Genomic DNA, 18,359 nt, shown 5'->3' on the forward strand with positions numbered 1-18,359 from the left:
CTGAATACTGTGGGTTTGTAGGTTTTTCTTGTAGCTTACTTGCTATGAATAAAAGTCCTGCAACTGAAATTATTTTTCTCAAATCTTTGCTTTGACGTTGCACTGGATAGATTAATAAAAGGATGGAAGATTCTTATATATTGAAAGCTTGGTAACTTTTTGGCCTAGGAAAAAATGAATATTTGTGTTAATAACTTTAGCCGTTACAATACTGTGAAGAATATTCTTGAATATGTTTTTCATACTTTTTAAAGGAAACTTGGAGTTGAATTTCAGGCTCAGGGTATATTCTTATTTTCATATTTCCTAGATACAACCGAATTGCTCTCAAAAGTGGATATGCAAACACATATTCCCACAAGTAGCCTAAACAATTACATGTTTCCTCACATTCTTGCTGGCATTTGGTATTAGCAGATGTTTTTATTTGTGGTAATCTGATGCAATAGTATCTCTGTGCTAATTTAATTTGCATTTCTCTGATTATTAATGAGGATAAAAGTGTGTTTTCATTTTTTTACTGGCCATTCAGGTTTTCGTTTCTGTGCACTGTCCAACAGTATTTTGTCCATTGTTAATCTGGATTGTTGTTTAATAAATGTAGTCCTTTATGGAGTCTGTATCTGTCTATTGTATATTTGTTGCAAATATCTTCTCCAAGTCTGTTACTTACCTATTAACTTTGCTTATTGCATTGTTAAATAGCATAGAAAAGTGGAAGGTTTTATTTTTTATGATGTGGTCAAATTTATCAATCATTTACAATTTGTGTTTTTTGTGCCTTATTTAAAAAATCCTTTCCTATCCCCATATCATTAATATATTATACTGAATTTTGTCTAAATTTTAAAAGCTTTTTTAAAAAGCATTGTTATTGAATCCACCTTGAATTTATTTCATATATGATGAAATATAGGAAATTAATTTTATTTGTTTCAGTATTAATAAGTAATTATTTATATACCATTTATTGACTAGTCCATCCTTTCTTCTCGTGATCTACAATGCTAGTTCTGTCATATATGAAGGTCCATTATACGGTTGATCCTTGAACAACATCAGTTTGAACTGCATGGGCCTACTTTTTATAGTGGATTTTTTTCCAGCAGTAAATATTACAGTACCACACTATTAGTGGCTGAATCTATGAATGTGAAACCAGGGATATGAAGGAACTGTGTGTATATGAAGGGTCGACTGTAAATTATACATGGATTTCCGACTGCAAGAACTGTTGGCATCTCTAACCCATGTATTGTTCAGGTATCCATTGTATTCTCAGATTTGTGTCTGGTCTCTCTTTTCCCCAACTGATCTGTTTGTCTCTCTCTATGCAAGTATTACATTATTTTAATTACTATAGTTTTCTAAGTCTTGATATCTGTAGGATAAATACTTCCTATTTATTCTTCTTCCTAATTGTCTTGAATATTTTTGGTGTCAATTTTTATATGAATTTTAGAATCAGCTTGGGGCTTCCCAGGTGGCACAGTTGGTAAAGAATCTGCCTGCCAGTGCAGGAGACACAAGAGATGTGGGTTCGATCCCTGGGTTGGGAAGATCCCCTGGAGGAGGGCATGGCAACCCACTCCAGTATTCTTGCCTGGAGAATCCCCACGGACAGAGGAACCTGGTGGGCTACAGTCCGTGGGGTTGCAAAGAGTCAGACGACTGAGCATGCACACACTTAGAATCAACTTAAGTTTCATGAAAAATCCTGTCGGAACTTTATTTGGAATTGCCTTGAATTGATAGGTAAATTTTTGGAACTGTGGACATCTTTAAGCTAATGAATAGTTTTGTATGTAAAAATGATATGTGTCTCTTTTTATTGAAGTCTTCTTTTATGTCCTTCAGTAGTGCTTATAATATTTTCCATAAAGATCATGGGCATCTTTTGTTAGAGTGTTACTTAGGTTAATAGTGTTGCTTGTTAATATGAGGCTTCCCAGGTGGCGCTAGTGGTAAAGAACCCTCCTGCCAATGCAGAAGACGTAAGAGACACAGGTTCAATCCCTGGGTTGGGAAGATGCCCTGGAGGAGGGCATGGCAACCCATTCCAGTATTCTTGCCTAGAGAATCCCATGAACAGAGGAGCCTGGTGGGCTACAGTCTATAGAGCTGCAAAGAGTTGGACATGACTGAAGTGACTTAGTACTCAGCTTTATTTTTTTTTAATTATTTTTTTATTTTTGGTTGCATTGGGTCTTTGTTGGTGCATGTGGGCTTTGTCTAGTTGCAGTGAGTGGGATCCTTTCTTGGTGCAGAGCACAGGCTCGGCTCACGGGCTTCAGTATTTGCAGCATGTAGGCTAAGTGGTGGCGGCAGCTCCTGGGATCTAGGGCACAAGCTAAGTAGTTGTGAACCAGGGGCTTAGTTGCTCTGCACCATGTGGAATCTTCTTCAACCAAGGATTGAACCCATATCCCCTGCATTAGTGGGTGGATTCTTATGCACTGTTCCACGAGGAAAGTCCTGAATGGTAGCTTTATTTTAACTGGTTTTATTGAGGTGTAATTTGCAAACAATAAGACTCACCAATTACGTGATGAGTTTTGAGAAATGTATATCATTGTGTAATGGTAACTGCAATCAAGATGCAGAACATTTCCATCTCTCCAAAAAGTTTCCTCATGCCCCTTGAAGTGAATCTCTTCCAACTCACACTGGCTCCCTGGCTGATTTTCACAGTAGTTTATCTTTTTCTAGAATTTTATATAAGTCGAATTATATAGTAGACAGATCTTTGTGCCTGACTTCTTTTACTCAGCATAAAATTTTTTAGATTCACCCATGTTTTTGTTTGTGTCAGTAGTTTCCTTTTTATTGCTGAGCAGTATCCTTTTGTATGGATGTAACACAGATTATCTCATGTTGATTAGCTCATGTCATTTATCCTTTCACCTGCTTGTGGTTGTGTCAGGTTTTAGCTATAATGAATAAATCTATTATAAACATCACATGACAAGTGTTTGTGTGGAAATATTTTCATTTCTCCTCGATAAATTCTTACGATGGGGTTACTGGGTCATATATACATGTTTAACTTTATAAAAATTGCCAATCTCTTTTGTAAAATAACTGTACCATTTTTCATTTCCACCAGCAGTATATGCAAAGTTCTGAGAGTTGTACCACATCCTCAAATCACTTGATGTTATCAGTTTTCTTTATTTTAGCCAGTGAATGGTAACTATTAAAAATTATGTTTTCTAATTAGTTTTGCTACTGTATAAGGCTGTTATTGACTTTTTAAAAATATCTTCTATGCAGCAATATTCATGAACTCCCTTAATAGTTAAAATAATTTGTCTAAAAATTCTCTTTGGTTTTCTATGTAACCAATTAAGTAGTCCAAATGACATTTTTCCATTCCAGCACTTAATCTACTTCTTATTCTTTGTCTTATTGAATTGACAATGATCTCTCCAATGCAGTGTTTAATAATAATTTGGAGTGCAGTTATCCTCATCTTGTTCATGGCACTGAAGAAAATGTTTCTAAAGCTTCTATATTAATCATAATGTTTATTGTAGGTTTTTTTGTAGAAATCATTGTCAGATTAAGCTTTTCTCTATTTTGATTTGTTTAGAGGTTTTTCTTTTCCTTAGAGAGTGGTTGAATTTCATTTAATTTTTTAAAACTATTGAGATGAGTACTTATTATTTTCTCTTTCATCACCTTAAGTAGTGACTTGTAGTAATAGATATTCTAAGGTTAGACTATCCTTTAATTCCTGAAAACAAGCCCACTTGATTGTACCATATTACTTTTATACACTTGTTGAGTTCAATTAACTAATATTTTAATTAGGACTTTTGAGAGCTTTATCAAAATTGAGATTGACATATAATTCTTAAACTTTTAACAAGCTTGTCTGGTTTTGGTATTAATGTTTTACAAACATGAAATGGATTGGGTAGCTTTCCTCTTTTTCTATTCTCTGGAATATTTTATATGATGTAGAAATTGCCTGTTATGTGATGGCTTGATAAAACTTACCTGTAAAAGAATATGGGATTGCACTTTGGTGGCAGAGAGTTTGGACACTGACTGAATTTCTTTGTGTCTACTGATCTACCCATGTTTTCAACTCATTCTTGAATAAAATTTTGTTAATTTGTATTTTTCTACAGAATTAAGAGCCAACTCATTGGAAAAGACCCTGATGCTGGGAAAGATTGAAGGCAAAAGGAGAAGGGGGTGGCAGAGGATGAATGGTTAGATAGCATCACTGACTCAATGGACATGAATTTGAGCAAACTCTGGGAGATAGTGGAGGACAGAGGAGCCTGGCATGCTGCAGTCCATGGGGTCACAAAGAGTCAGACACAACTTAGTGACTTAACAACGATAACAGAATTTCTTATCAAAGTTTTTATATTCATTGGCATAAAATATTTCATGCTGCTGCTGCTGCTGCTAAGTCGCTTCAGTCCTGTCTGACTCTGCAACTCCATAGATGGCAGCCCACCAGGCTCCTCTGTCCCCAGGATTCTCCAGGCAAGAATACTGGAGTGGCTTGCCATTTCCTTCTCCAATGCATGCATGCATGCTAAGTTGCTTCAGCTGTGTCTGACTCTGTGCAACCCCATGGACAGCAGCCCACCAGGCTCCTCTGTCCACGGGATTCTCTAGGCAAGAATACTGGAGTGGGTTGCCATTTCCTTCTCCCAAAATATTTCATGCATACTCTTATTTTGAAATCTAAAATGTTTATTTAGTAATATCCTATTTTCATTGATCATAATGATTATTCAGGTCTTGATTTTTTTTTATTTATTCAATCTTATCAGAATATTGTCTCTTTCATTAAGCTTTTCATCAGATTAGGTTTTGGCTTTATTAAGCATTTTTATTTTTATTTCCTATTTCATTAATTTCTGTTTTAATATTTCTTTCTTTTACTTTCTTCTGATTTGCTTCATAATTCTTTTCTAACTTATTTAGTTGAGTGTTTGACATATTAGTATTCAACTATTTTGTTTCATATTGCATGCATCACATTTTCTTATATTACATTAGTTATATTCTACAATTTGATATGTCATTCAATAATAACTGTGTAATTTTAATTAAATTTTTTCTTTATTCCATTAGAAGGGTTTTCTGTCTAATGTATATGGGGCTTTGGGGGGTATTTTTTATTACTTTGTATTTTATTGCATTTTTATGAGAATGTTATTAATATGATATTGCTTATTTAAAAATTGAGGTTTAACTATAAGCAAGGTGAAAAGACAGCCCTCAGATTGGGAGAAAATAATAGCAAACGAAGCAACAGACAAAGGATTAATCTCAAAAATATACAAGCAACTCCTCCAGCTCAACTCCAGAAAAATAAATGACCCGATCAAAAAATGGGCCAAAGAACTAAACAGACATTTCTCCAAGGAAGACATACAGATGGCTAACAAACACATGAAAAGATGCTCAACATCACTCATTATCAGAGAAATGCAAATCAAAACCACAATGAGGTACCATTATACGCCAGTCAGGATGGCTGCTATCCAAAAGTCTACAAGCAATAAATGCTGGAGAGGGTGTGGAGAAAAGGGAACCCTCTTACACTGTTGGTGGGAATGCAAATTAGTACAGCCACTATGGAAAACAGTGTAGAGATTTCTTAAAAAGCTGGAAATAGAACTGCCATATGACCCAGCAACCCCACTTCTGGGCATACACACCAAGGAAACCAGATCTGAAAGAGACACGTGCACCCCAATGTTCATCGCAGCACTGTTTATAATAGCCAGGACATGGAAGCAACCTAGATGCCCATCAGCAGACGAATGGATGAGGAAGCTGTGGTACATATACACCATGGAATATTACTCAGCCATTAAAAAGAATTCATTTGAATCAGTTCTAATGAGATGGATTAAATTGGAGCCCATTGTACAGAGCGAAGTAAGCCAGAAAGATAAAGACCATTACAGTATACTAACACATATATATGGAATTTAGAAAGATGGTAACGATAACCCTATATGCAAAACAGAAAAAGAGACTCAGACGTATAGAACAGACTTATGGACTCTGGGAGAAGGCGAGGGTGGGATGTTTCAAGAGAACAGCATTGAAACATGTATATTATCTCGGGTGAAACAGATCACCAGCCCAGGCTGGGTGCATGAGACAAGTGCTCGGGCCTGGTGCACTGGGAAGACCCAGAGGGATCGGGTGGAGAGGGAGGTGGGAGGGGGGACCGGGATGGGGAATACATGTAAATCCATGGCTAATTCATTTCAATGTATGGCAAAAACTACTGCAATGATGTAAAGTAATTAGCCTCCAATTAATAAAAATAAATGGAAAAAAAATTGAGGTTTACTTTGATACTTGCCTTCTGCTCCAGTTTTGTAAATATTTCAAATGTGATTGAAAATAATGTGTGTCCTATATTTGGGGGGCCAAGACTTGTTATGTACCTGTGTTTGTGTATTAACTCAAACTTCATAATTGTGTTATTTAATATTACATATTCTTCCATATCTGCTTTATTAGTTTCTGAGAAGGGTGTGTTAAAATTTCCCTTCTAGTAATAAGAATCTGTCAAATTTTCTCTCGTTCTGTCAAATTGCTTCATCTTTCAGAGGCTTAGTTTCTCTGCATGTAAAATGGAATGAGAAATTGTGTGTAGAACAATAAGTTCTGGGATTGTAGGCACTCAGTCTTCCAGAGGGCTTCCCTGATAGCTCAATTGGTAAAGAATCCTCCTGCAATGCAGGAGACCCTGGTTTGATTCCTGGGTTGGGAAGATCTGCTGGAGAAGGGATAGGCTACCCACTCCAGTATTCTTGGGCTTCCCTTGTGGCTCAGCTGGTAAAGAATCCACCTGCAATGTGGGAGACCTGGGTTCAATCCCTGGGTTTTGAAGATCTGCTGGAAAAGAAAAGGCTACCCACTCCAGTATTCTGGCCTAGAGAATTCTGGCCTAGGGTTGCAAAGAGTTGGACACAACTGAGTGACTTTTACTTTCACTTTCTTTCAATCATCCAGAAGTGCTTTGCTTGGTTGTTACTACTAGTATACATAAAAATTATAAATCCAAGCCCTGTCCTCGCAATATGCTCTCAAGATACTTTGGTTTTGGAGGATGAGGCACATTGTTTAGAATGAAGCCCAAACAAGGAGTAGTAAAATAAATCAAGTTGATGAGGTCATTATCACCTAGGCAAGGGCACTGAAAATTAGGAGTCATCTCATTCATAAGGAAAAGCAGTTTCTTCTAGAATGTGCATCTCTTGGGAACTTTCGTCAAGTCACCAAAGAGACAATGGTCTCAGAGTGGAGTAAGAAATTACAGGACCAGACTTTAGCAACCTTGCTTCAGCTAAGCAGGGCTCCCGGGCATTGTAATCTCATGAAGTTGTTGAAAGAACACATGGCTACTGGCAAAATCTTTAAAGATTCTAGACATTGTCAAGGACCCCTTTCTTAAAATATGTTTCTAAGAAAGTTTTGGCATTTTCCTATGAGAAGTGGTATTTTCTGAGGTATCTGAGCAAGAGGCTAAAGTTATTGTTGGGAAATCTCCTTTTCTCCTTCCTGGGTCTAGTTTTAGGAGAAAGCCCAAAGAGTAGACCAGAGGGTGCAGTGACCCCTCCACTCCCACCTGTACACTTTCTAAATGAATGGAAGGACAGGACATTTCAGGATATTTTCTTTCCTCTTTTCTTCCTTCCCTCCCTCCCTTTCTTCCTTTTTTCCTTCCTTACCTTTATTTATTTCTTCCCTCCGAGTCTAGGATGTGTTAAGCAAGGGCTCAATCTAAAGAAAATGTGTTGCTACTGACTCAGTCTCCAGTGTTCTTCTCTCAGTGCCTTGATGCCACATGTGTATAGCCCAAATCTCGGATTTTAAAAAAAGTGATCACTCTGATGAAGGTTGGAAAGGTAGTTAAACATGAAAACTCTAAATTCAGACAGACTTGAGTTCAAAATTCTGACTCTATCCCATACTGGCTGTATATGTGTAATGAGCAAGCCACAGATTCCCTGACACTCCAGATAAGAATCACATTGTTGAACTCTGGAATATATAACACCAAGATGAACTCTAATGTAACCTATGAACTTTGAGTAATTATGATGTGTCAGTGTAGGCTCATCAGTAGAAACAAATGTACAACTCTGGTGAGGAATATTGATAATGGGAGAGGCTATGTATATGTAGGGGCAGAAGATATATAAAGCGGCTCTTTGTACCCTTTCTTGAATTTTGCTGTGTACCCAATATTGCTCTAAAAATACAAAGTCTTAACTTTTAAAATTTTAAGTCAGTTTGTTGTGATGATTAAATGCAATAATCTGAGGATTTATCATAGTGCCTGGCCTTTACTAGGCTTACAATAAATGCTAGCTCCCTAGTCCCTTCTTAATCTCATATCTAGTTAACTCCACCCCTGCTTTGAGCTCCACACAAACCCTCTTCTGCTATAGGCACATACATACTTGTTCACCCAATGGGCACTTGTTTTACACAGCTTACTATCACTGGAAAAGTAAAATACAGATGTGACCCATTTCCTGAAAGAGCTTTAATCTAGTTGGGAATACACCACACATCAAATCAATAGACAATAATGTATTTGCAAATGCTATGCTATAGTTCTGGGGAGGGAGGCTAGCAGAGGCATAAGAAAAGGTCTGGAAGTAAATACTGGATAGGAGGCAGACTACTGAAAAGGGAAAGGAGGGGTGAGTTAGTAACATACCTCTGGCTTTTCAGAGAGTTCAGAAGTAGACACAAATGCCTATGGCAAAGCCCGATAAAAAGTTCTTATTCTTCCTGTGAACAGTATTTCATTAATGACAACTTTGCTCCAGGCACTGAGATGGTTATATAGCTATGAGACACCTTGGTCTTCCTCTACCAAGCATACAATCTAGTAGAGGAAGCAAGATATGAGTGTAAGAAAAGTGGAATAGAATTCGGTAAAATAGGATGCTTACAGGCTGTAATTATTGGTTCTAAAGTTCCAAGGAAGGGGTGGACACTTTTTGTCAGTTCAGGAGGAAAGTCATGATTAGAAATATGGGGAGGATATTTCACTGATGAAAAGTGAGGGTGCTGTGAATGAAGCAAAGAGTAAGTGCAAAGGGAATGATGTGAAGTATGGGAAAGGGAAGAGGGCTTGTGAAAGATAAAGTTTGAGAGGTAATATCCTGATTGTGGAGGACCTATAAGTTAAAGTATTTGAAGTTTATTCTGAAGACAATGAAAAGCCATTGAAGAGGTTAAAGTAGAACAATAGATACAGTCAGACTTCTGCTTAGAATAATCATAAGGCATCTGTATGGTAGATAAATAGGTCAGGGCAAGGCTGGAGTCCATGAGTTCAGTTAAGAGGCTACTGCAATAGTCCATGCAAACAATAAAATAGAGAAAAGTCTGCTCTATGACAGAGGAACTCCAAAAAAGGAAGGTGTCAGAAAAATAAGATCCCCCTCTAGGTCTGGCTGCCTTTAAACTTGAAGCAACGACACTAGGTCACACGTTAGCCTTTGCCCAACCCTAACTTGACCACAAGCTTTGAGCCTGGAAGGAATTCCCCGATAGCTTCTTGTGACCAAGACCTCACATTTCTTGGTTGTCTGGCCAATCTGAGTAGTGTGGGCTATAGGCAGAAAACACAGTAAAGGCAGAATAAATTTCTATGGAGGTCTTGGCTTCTGGAAAACTCGATTCTTACCACAATTGTAGGTAGCCACACACTCAAAGCCATCTTGGGTCAAATTAGGGAAACCAGAGCTCTATTTAGAACTTTCTCACTTATGGTAGTAAGGAATTGCTTAGATGTTAGTAAGACCTACAGAGAAGCTATATCAACCCTACCCAAACATCTCCCCATTTTGTCAAAGCTTTTGCTTTTAAATGTGCCTTCTACCCTATTCCAACCAAACCAACCTTTTATGCATCTACATTATTTTATCTCATTCTTTGATTCCCAGTTCCCTTTACTACTCATCCATTCCTACCACTCCTCATTCTTCATAGATTTTATTTCAACCACCTGCCTCTTCCTAGAGGCTCTCTTATGAACCCAATCCATCCTGTTTCTTTTGCCTTGAGTCCCAGGCTCACAGTTTATATCCCTTGGTGGTTATTAATAGGCACTCTAGTAATCCAAGAGGTGATATAGCAGAATGGAAAGAACATCAGCTTTTTGGACAAACAGACCTGGATTCAAATCCTATATTCATCATTACTTAGCTGTGTGCTACCTTGAGTGAGTTACTTAATGCTTTTAGCTACAGTATTCTCATCTGTGAGATGAAAATGGGTTTCCCAGGTGGCGCTAGTGGTAAAGAACTTGCCTGCCAGTGCAGGAGACATAAGAGATGTGGGTTCGATCCCTGAGTCGGGAAGATCCCCTGAAGAAGGAAATGGCAATCCACTCCAGTATTCTTGCCTGGAGAATCCCATGGACAGAGGAGCCTGGTGGGCTACAGCTCATAGGATTGCAAGTCAGACAAGACTGAAGCAACTGAGCACACATTCTCATCTGTAAAATGGGAGCAATCTTTTAGGAAGAGGATTATGAGGTAACTGATTTGGCATTTATCACATAGAAAAAACTCAATAAATGTCAATTTAAATGAAAAGTCATAGTTCAGTTGCCTTTGGGGTGAGATCTTCTGTCTTCCTCTAAATAAATTGAAAGGTGCCAAAAGTTAGTGACGATAGATTTCTCCACTGTTATCCCTCTCCACCCCTGCATCTGTTGTAGGGCTCTGTATACAATGTGCTCGATTAATGTAATGACCAGATAAGGCATGATACAAAGCCACAGGTAAAGAAAAGGAGTGGGTCTTAGGGTACTGAACCTATTACAAATTTGAGATACCAGATTTACCAGGAAGGGAAAAACTTCAGAAACATTTGACCCTGAAGGTTAATAGAGAGGGTGGCATCTTGCCTCATGCAGAAAGTGTAATGCAATAGAAAGGGAGTTTCAAATGGTCCTGAATTGAAACCTAGGTCCTGAATCGAACCGCATTCTAGCTATATGACCTTGAGCAAATCATCAAACCATTCAGAACCTCAGTTTCCTCATCTCTAAAACTAATAGAATAGGACTTGACTTCCAGGGTTGTGGAGAGGATTCAAGGCATAATCTATTTAAAATTCCTAGAATAATGCTTGAGACATGGTTGGTGGCCAAAAATATGTCACCTACCTCTCCTTCCCTTCTCTGCCGTTCCTTTACTGCATAGAATATCATGGAAATCTGGGTATGGGGTGCGAGAAGAATTGTGAGGTCTTCTTGAGAATGTTCTCAAGTGTTTCCTTCACATCTTTGTTCCTCAGACTATAGATCATGGGATTAAGCATAGGGATGACCACTGTGTAGAATACAGAGACCAGCCTGCCCCTGCCTAGTAAGTAATCAGAGGTTGGGCGCAAGTAAATGAACACAGTGGTTCCATAGTACAGGCTGACAGCAGTCAGGTGGGATGCACAAGTGGAGAAGGTCTTGTGTTTGCCCTGGGCTGAGGGGATTCTGATGATAGCCATAAAGACACAAGTGTAGGACATCAGCACTACTGTGAGGGACACGGACACATTGAAACCACCACAGGCAAAGAGGAGAAGCTGAGGGACCTGTGTGTCAGAGCAGGAGAGTTTTAAAAGGGGAGGGATATCACAGAAGTAATGAGTGATGACGTGAGATTTACAGAAGGTGAGATGAAAGGTTGAACTAGTGAGGAGCACTGTATTCGTCAGGCCCACTGCATAGCTGGCGGTCACCAACTGCAAACAGAGCCTTGGAGACATGATTACGTGGTAGAGTAGAGGGCGGCAGATGGCTACATAGCGGTCATAGGCCATGGTGGCCAGGAGGAAGAACTCAGTGACAGCGAAGACCACGAAGCAAGCTGTCTGGATCACACAACCAGAGAAGGAGATGGTTTGGCAACCAGATAAAAACTCCATCAACATTTTGGGGACTGTGACTGAAGAATAACAGAAGTCAAGAAAGGACAGGTTGCTGAGGAAGAAATACATGGGAGTGTGGAATCGGGAGCACACCACAATGAAAGCAAAGAGGCCCAGGTTTCCAACCACTGTGACTGCGTAGATGAGGAAGAAGAGGGCAAAGAGGATGGGCTGAAGCTGCGGGTCATTGGTGAGGCCCACGAAGAAGAATTCACTGAACTGACTGGCGTTGCCTGCTTCCATTGAGCCACTGCAATTCTGCAGGAGAAATATACAGGACGATAGTGAGACGCTACAGCTCAAATTCCTAGAGAGTGACCTGCAGGGTCTAATCCTCGCTACCCAGCCAGGACATGTTGTGGGTATCAACTGTAATATTTATTTCATCCTGGCTCACCTATTTCTTGCTACCCTCAAGCCTATTGTACACAGTGTTTAAAGGCATGAGGAAGAAATATGGAGTCAGAAGAGTTGGTCTGAATCTCAGCTTTTGCCCCTCATTGTATCTGTGACATTAGGCGAGTGTCTTAACTTTTCTGAGTCTTCTTTGTAAATGGGGATAAAATTCCCATCTTGTAAGACTGGTTGTAAGGACTAAAGGTGATGGTAGGTGTATCTAAATTATCTAGCAAGGCATGGGAAGAAGAGCAGGTACACAACGAATCTTAATTTCCTTTCCTCTTTACATCCTTCTTTTTCCCAGCACCAAACCTGTTCTCAGCTAAAGTTTAGCCTGAGCATAAGGTTAAGGACACAAATCTTAGACATGGGAGGGACTCAACAAACTTACATTTTCAGTTGTATGTTTGATGAACTGCAGGGGATGAGTGGAGGGGGAATATAAAACAATATAATATAGAGGTAAAAGGGCAATCTCCAGGATCAGTGATAGGTTGGTTAGAATTCAATACTACGACTTGCTAGCTGTTTGATCTTGGACAATCTAGTTAAACTGAGCTTCAGTTTCCTCATTTCTACATGAGAGTACCAAATTTTTCCTATTTCATTAATTTATTGTGAAGATAAAATAATTCATGCAAAGCACTTAACATAGTATGTGGTACATACTAAGCGTGTGATAACTTTTATAATAACTGGAAATCTCCTAGTTTGTTCAAACCACACAGAAGCCCCTTTGAGATTCTGCAACTTGCCTCTTTAAGAATCCCTCCCTAACTAAGCTCCTGCTGCTAATCACGGTGTTGTGATTCTCCAGTGTATTGAGAGACTGAAAGGGTGAGAATTACTACTCTCATCTAACACTGTTTACAGGAGGGAGAAATTCAGAAATTGGGACATAAAAAGGGGAAGTAATTTGCCCAAAGTTGCCCCAGGATTTGATGAAAGTGCCAGAACTCGAACCCAGGTGTCCTGTCTACAGGATCCCTTCCATTTAGAGGAGGTAAAAGCCTCTGACCTCTCCCCTTCCAGAAACACAGAATCCGTACCCTTATCAGAACACGGAGCAGCTTAGAAATTACAAAGCTCAATTCTGCTTAGGGCCATTTCTATCCATTTTCTTAATCAGGATGATTGACAGTGCCTGATTTTACTTTATTTTAATACTGTTTTTCCTGTTAAGAGCTGAGACAGTGAAGCCAAACTATAGCACTGCACAGAGAATTTATATCATTGGGTTTAGAGCCAGGACACTTTGGTTTGAGTTCTGATTTCATACTATTTTTCACTCTGTAGCATTTGGTAAGTCCTTTCTTGGTTATAGTATCTCCACGTATAAAATGGGCATAATGATACTCGCTCTTCTGAACTCATAAGATTCCTGTAAAGATCCAATGAGAGTCTCTAGGAAAATGCTTTGCAAAGTATAAATATAGTCAAGGCAAATATTCAGAAAGCATGCACTGGGATAGCCATGCCAATTTTTAAAAGTTCTTTGATGATTGTTAAATTGCTGCTCTTGAGCCCCCTCGTTCCTGGGTGCTTGCTTGACACCTGCCAGCTCACCTTGGCTTTTATGGCGCTGACCTCCATGTTCTCGTCGGCTACAAGTCAGACCCTGGAAGAGAAAGATAGATTAGCCTCTGGAAACTTGTATGGACATGCTTCATGCCCTTCTGCCTCTCTAAATCTGTGGCTTCCTGCTTTTGGCTGGTGTTCCATTAAAGTCACCATTATGGCCATCTTTGGGAACTGAAATTTCCACCGTACATAGTACTGGTAGTTATAATTTTAAATATTATCCTGAATATATTAATAAATGCCATTAGTAAAGTGCCTAATAAGTGCCTCATGTTATTCTGGGAGGTTAACATAAATCATTTGATTTAACCTTCTTAACCACCTTGGCAAGTAACTACTGTTGTTATCATTTCTACCTTACAAACTAGGCAACCAAGATGGAGCACTCAATGCTTTGCTCAAAATCTCATAGCTGTTAAGTGGCAGAATCTACATTCGAACATGGTTCTGCAGTAGGTTATTATTGTATCCATGGTCCCTTTTCTAAATATGTGTGCTTTGTCACTCAGTTGTGTCTGACTCTTTGTGACCCCATGGACTGTAGCCCACCAGGCTCCTCTGTCCATGGGATTTCCCAGGCAAGAATACTAGAGTGGGTTGCCATTTCCTTCTCCAGGGGATCTTCCTGATCCAGGGATCGAACCTGGGTCTCCTGCGTGCAGGCAGATTCTTTACCATCTGCGCCATCAGGAAAGCCCCTTTCTAAATATAGAGTCATACAATTAGAAGTTGTTAGTTTTTTCCAAGGGATTTACAAATTCATCCTTTCTTTGTTATCATGCTAATCTTGAAAATGATCAAGGTGGTTTCTGTTAATCTTATAGATAATGAATTTAAGCCACAAAAAAAGTTACATACTTTGTTCCTGGACATGCACTTGACTAGTATTCATTGGGTGCTTGGTGTGTTCTGGGCAATGGGATAGGCACTAGGGGCATTCTCATGGATTTTACAATCTAAAGGAAAAGATGGACAACCACTCAACAAAGAAATACACAAATAATTTTGAATAATACAATTTTAAGGAAAACAAAGCAAGCTAATGGAATAGAGAAAACTCAGAGTTTGGAAAGACAACATTAGGTTAAGTAAAGTTGAAGGGAAAGCCTGTCTGAGGAGTTGATATTAGGAGCTAGAATCTCAGTGGAGAAAGGCTAGCCATAGAGTGATCCAGAGTACACCCGGATGCTTAGTGACATTGTCAGGAATAGAACCAAGGTCTTCTAAATTCTACCCAGAGCTGCCATTTCCAGTTGGAAAAAAGGCACAATTAGAAGTTCACTAGGAATAGTTGAATATGTGGGACATTCAAACTTCAATCAGCAAGCATCTCTATCCCTTATCACCTACCTTTATTCTTTGAATGTCTCTAGAAGTCACAGATATTCACCAGCCACTCTTCTGTTTCTTCCAGGTGGCACTAGTGGTAAAGAACCCCCCTGCCAATGCAGGAGAGACGTAAGAGACGCAGGTTCATCCCTGAGTCGGGAAGATCCCCTGGAGAAGGAAATGGCAACCCACTCCAGTATTCTTGCCTAGACAATTCCATGGACAGAGGAGACTGGTAAGCTACAGTCCATGGAGTTGCAAAGAGTAGGACACGACTGAGCGACTAACACTCACTTTCTGCTTCTGTACTCATTGAAAATTCTTCAGCCCAGCATCAGCGCTTGGGCTTTTTCCAGATGTTCCCTTGGCAGGCACAGATAAGTTTGTGTGCCCACAACAGTAAAGCTTCTGGAACTAAGCTCCAAGTTAAACTTCCCTCCCCACTTCCCCCTCAAGGCTTGGCCTTTTCTGTATAATTGGCAGAATCATTAATATAGCAAAGTTTCTATCTTCGTGACTGGTCTTCTGAGATGCTGAAGAAAGTAAGCTCAAGGGCTAGAGCAGTAAGCAGAGCCAATCCCCAACGGGGTGTTTTCACTGACTCATACTGAGAGTTAGGGGACCTGTAGTCACCACTGAGATGTTTTGGGAGCAGTTGGAAGAATAAAATTGACTATGAGATATATTCTGCTATAAACTTTGTATCTAAAATACAGTCTTAGTCACATTAAAAAGTCTTAGCCACAGTTAAAATATCAGTTGCTTCCCCAAACATAGGATTCAAGTAATTAGGGATAAATGACCAATATAGAAGACAGTAGTAAGGATATGCTTCTCATTTATGAAGATTTGTCATATTACCTTGTTTACTCAACCCTGTACTCTGATTATAAGCTACAAATTACTTTAAAATCAAAGAATTATTTAATTAGTTTTTATGTGGTCAGTAAAGTCTCTGAGTGCCACTCAGTGTTCAAATAAAATACTCTTGTACCTGAGATATATGTGGCAGCCAGCTGTCTTGTACCACATTGTTTCATCTTTTTATTTTTTCTTTTAATCAGGCCAGATTTGGTTCTATGCATTTGTTTTATTTTTCTATTCAATAAATATTTGCTAAATATCTATCATGTGTTTGTCATGGTGCTAGGACCTCAGAACACAGAATCAATATTACATTAATAATATCCCCTACATACACTCCACTCCCACTCCCCAGTACATGCACACATGTGAGTGTGCTCACACACATACACACACAGTCTCTCATTTGGAAGCAAAAGCAACTTGTCTCCTTTGGTGCTGTCTTATTAGCAACTTTGATAGAAAATACCAAGTTATGCATTTTAAGGGCTAAATTTAGCTATTGGTTTTAAAGCAAGAAAATTGTTTAAAAAGTAGACTTTATAGACATGTCTCTTGTGGGCAGACTCATTTAATTCTGTTGCTTGGCTGTGCAGATTTTTGTAGTCATTTAAAGGAGAAAATTTTTTTTCTTCTTCAAGTTAAATGGTGGGACATTTGGTGATATTTGAACCAGTTTATGAGCTTCTGCTCTGGTGTGATGGGCTGACTCCATGTATTGAAAAGTGCTGTTCCCAAATCTAATTATTTTGGGGCATTACACCGCATAGGGTAAAATGAGCTATTTTGTTCATCACGACTGCAGGCTTTGCTCAAATGGAGGTTATGGAATAACAACTTAAAGGCTAACTCATTAATGCTCAGGGACGAATGAGGTAATGTGCCAGCAGACCAAATTGGTGCCCGAATGTTTTCATCTAGAGACCTGTATCTCTTTCTCACGTTGTGATATATCAATGGGGATGTCTTTATCCATTGTCACTGCCAGTAGACATTTGAATACCGTAGATGCAATATCTTCTGGGCACTCAGCCTTGTACACTATCAATTTCTCAGACTCCAAAAATATCTCAGTGGCTAGAAGTAAAATTCTGATGGTGCCATAGAATGCCTAATTTATAAGGATTTCTAACAGTAGCATCAATGTAGTCCCTGCCTTTTTCTTTTTCCCTCATAGGTGCTTATTAGTGAGCATTGCACCATCCCTTAACTATTAGATAGGGGCAATGGAGTAAATTCATCTTCCAAATTGTGAAGGCTGTGGGTTTATGCCTAACTAAAAGCATTTCCTTCCTTGCAGTGTTGAAGTAAGTGCCTTTCTGACGTGTCTCCATCTGTTTGCATTTCTGGAGGACGTGAGGAATAGTTTTGATGACACCCAAGTGTGTTTCCCCTCTTTGTATTACTATTGCTGATGGCTTGACAAAGGAGTCACCTATCCTGGTGACAGATCCCAAAGGATGTCCTTTCACCAGTCTACAGTGAGTCAGAGCAGGGGTCCATCTTCATGGAGCCTGGAACATGGAATAGTTTATTATCCTCCTTGAAATGAGTGTCCCCTCTTGGTTATGATGCCATCCTGACCATTCACTCTCTGAAATGAGATTTTCTCCAACTTTTCTGAATGTATATTATATAGCTTAAAAGTTAGTTTCATGCTACATATTTTAAAAGGATTTATTTAAGTAATCAGTATAAGGAACTGTGCTAAACCCAATCACAAAATTTTATGTCATTCTCACAATAACTTTATGGAATAAGTACTATATTTTTTCTGTTTTACAGATAAAGTGAAGCTCAGAGAAAATAAATACATTACCCAGGATCACATAGATAATACATAACTAAGCCAGAAATGTTACCCAGGTCCTTTTGACTCTACAATCTATCAATCAATGCTCTTTTGGCCAGAGCATATTGAAATCATTTTCTTAAAACTTATTTGCTAATCTGCTCAGCATTTTTTTCTTTAAAACTGATGGTTCTCAACACTAGCTGCATGTTAAAATCACCTAGGAACTTAAAAATACACATTACTTGGGTCTCCTTAGATTCTGATCTAACTGCTCTGAGATATGGCATGGATCTCCACATTTTTAAAACACTTCCCAGGTGACTCTAATGTAGTGCCAGCGTTAAAAGCTACAATTTTAAGCATTGTAAGCTGAGTTCCTTTTCCTGCTTCCTTTTTATGAGTAACATACTTAAACCTAGCTGCCTGATTCCTCATGGAGTCT

The 18,359-nt window shown here is 38.9% G+C and overlaps 1 protein-coding gene across 1 annotated transcript; it reads right to left on the reverse strand.

Moving 5' to 3' along the window:
* Positions 1–11,229: 11,229 nt before the first annotated feature.
* On the reverse strand, positions 11,230–13,941 carry LOC110134973 (olfactory receptor 5AR1-like). Its single transcript, XM_020889745.2, has 2 exons — positions 13,915–13,941; positions 11,230–12,207 (listed from the first exon to the last, which is right to left on the reverse strand). Exons 1-2 carry the CDS (start codon positions 13,939–13,941, stop codon positions 11,230–11,232), a joined length of 1,005 nt encoding a protein of 334 aa, XP_020745404.2.
* Positions 13,942–18,359: the final 4,418 nt, after the last annotated feature.

This window comes from Odocoileus virginianus, unplaced genomic scaffold (genome assembly GCF_023699985.2).
Source record: "Odocoileus virginianus isolate 20LAN1187 ecotype Illinois unplaced genomic scaffold, Ovbor_1.2 Unplaced_Scaffold_2, whole genome shotgun sequence".
Taxonomy (NCBI): Eukaryota; Metazoa; Chordata; class Mammalia; order Artiodactyla; family Cervidae; genus Odocoileus; species Odocoileus virginianus.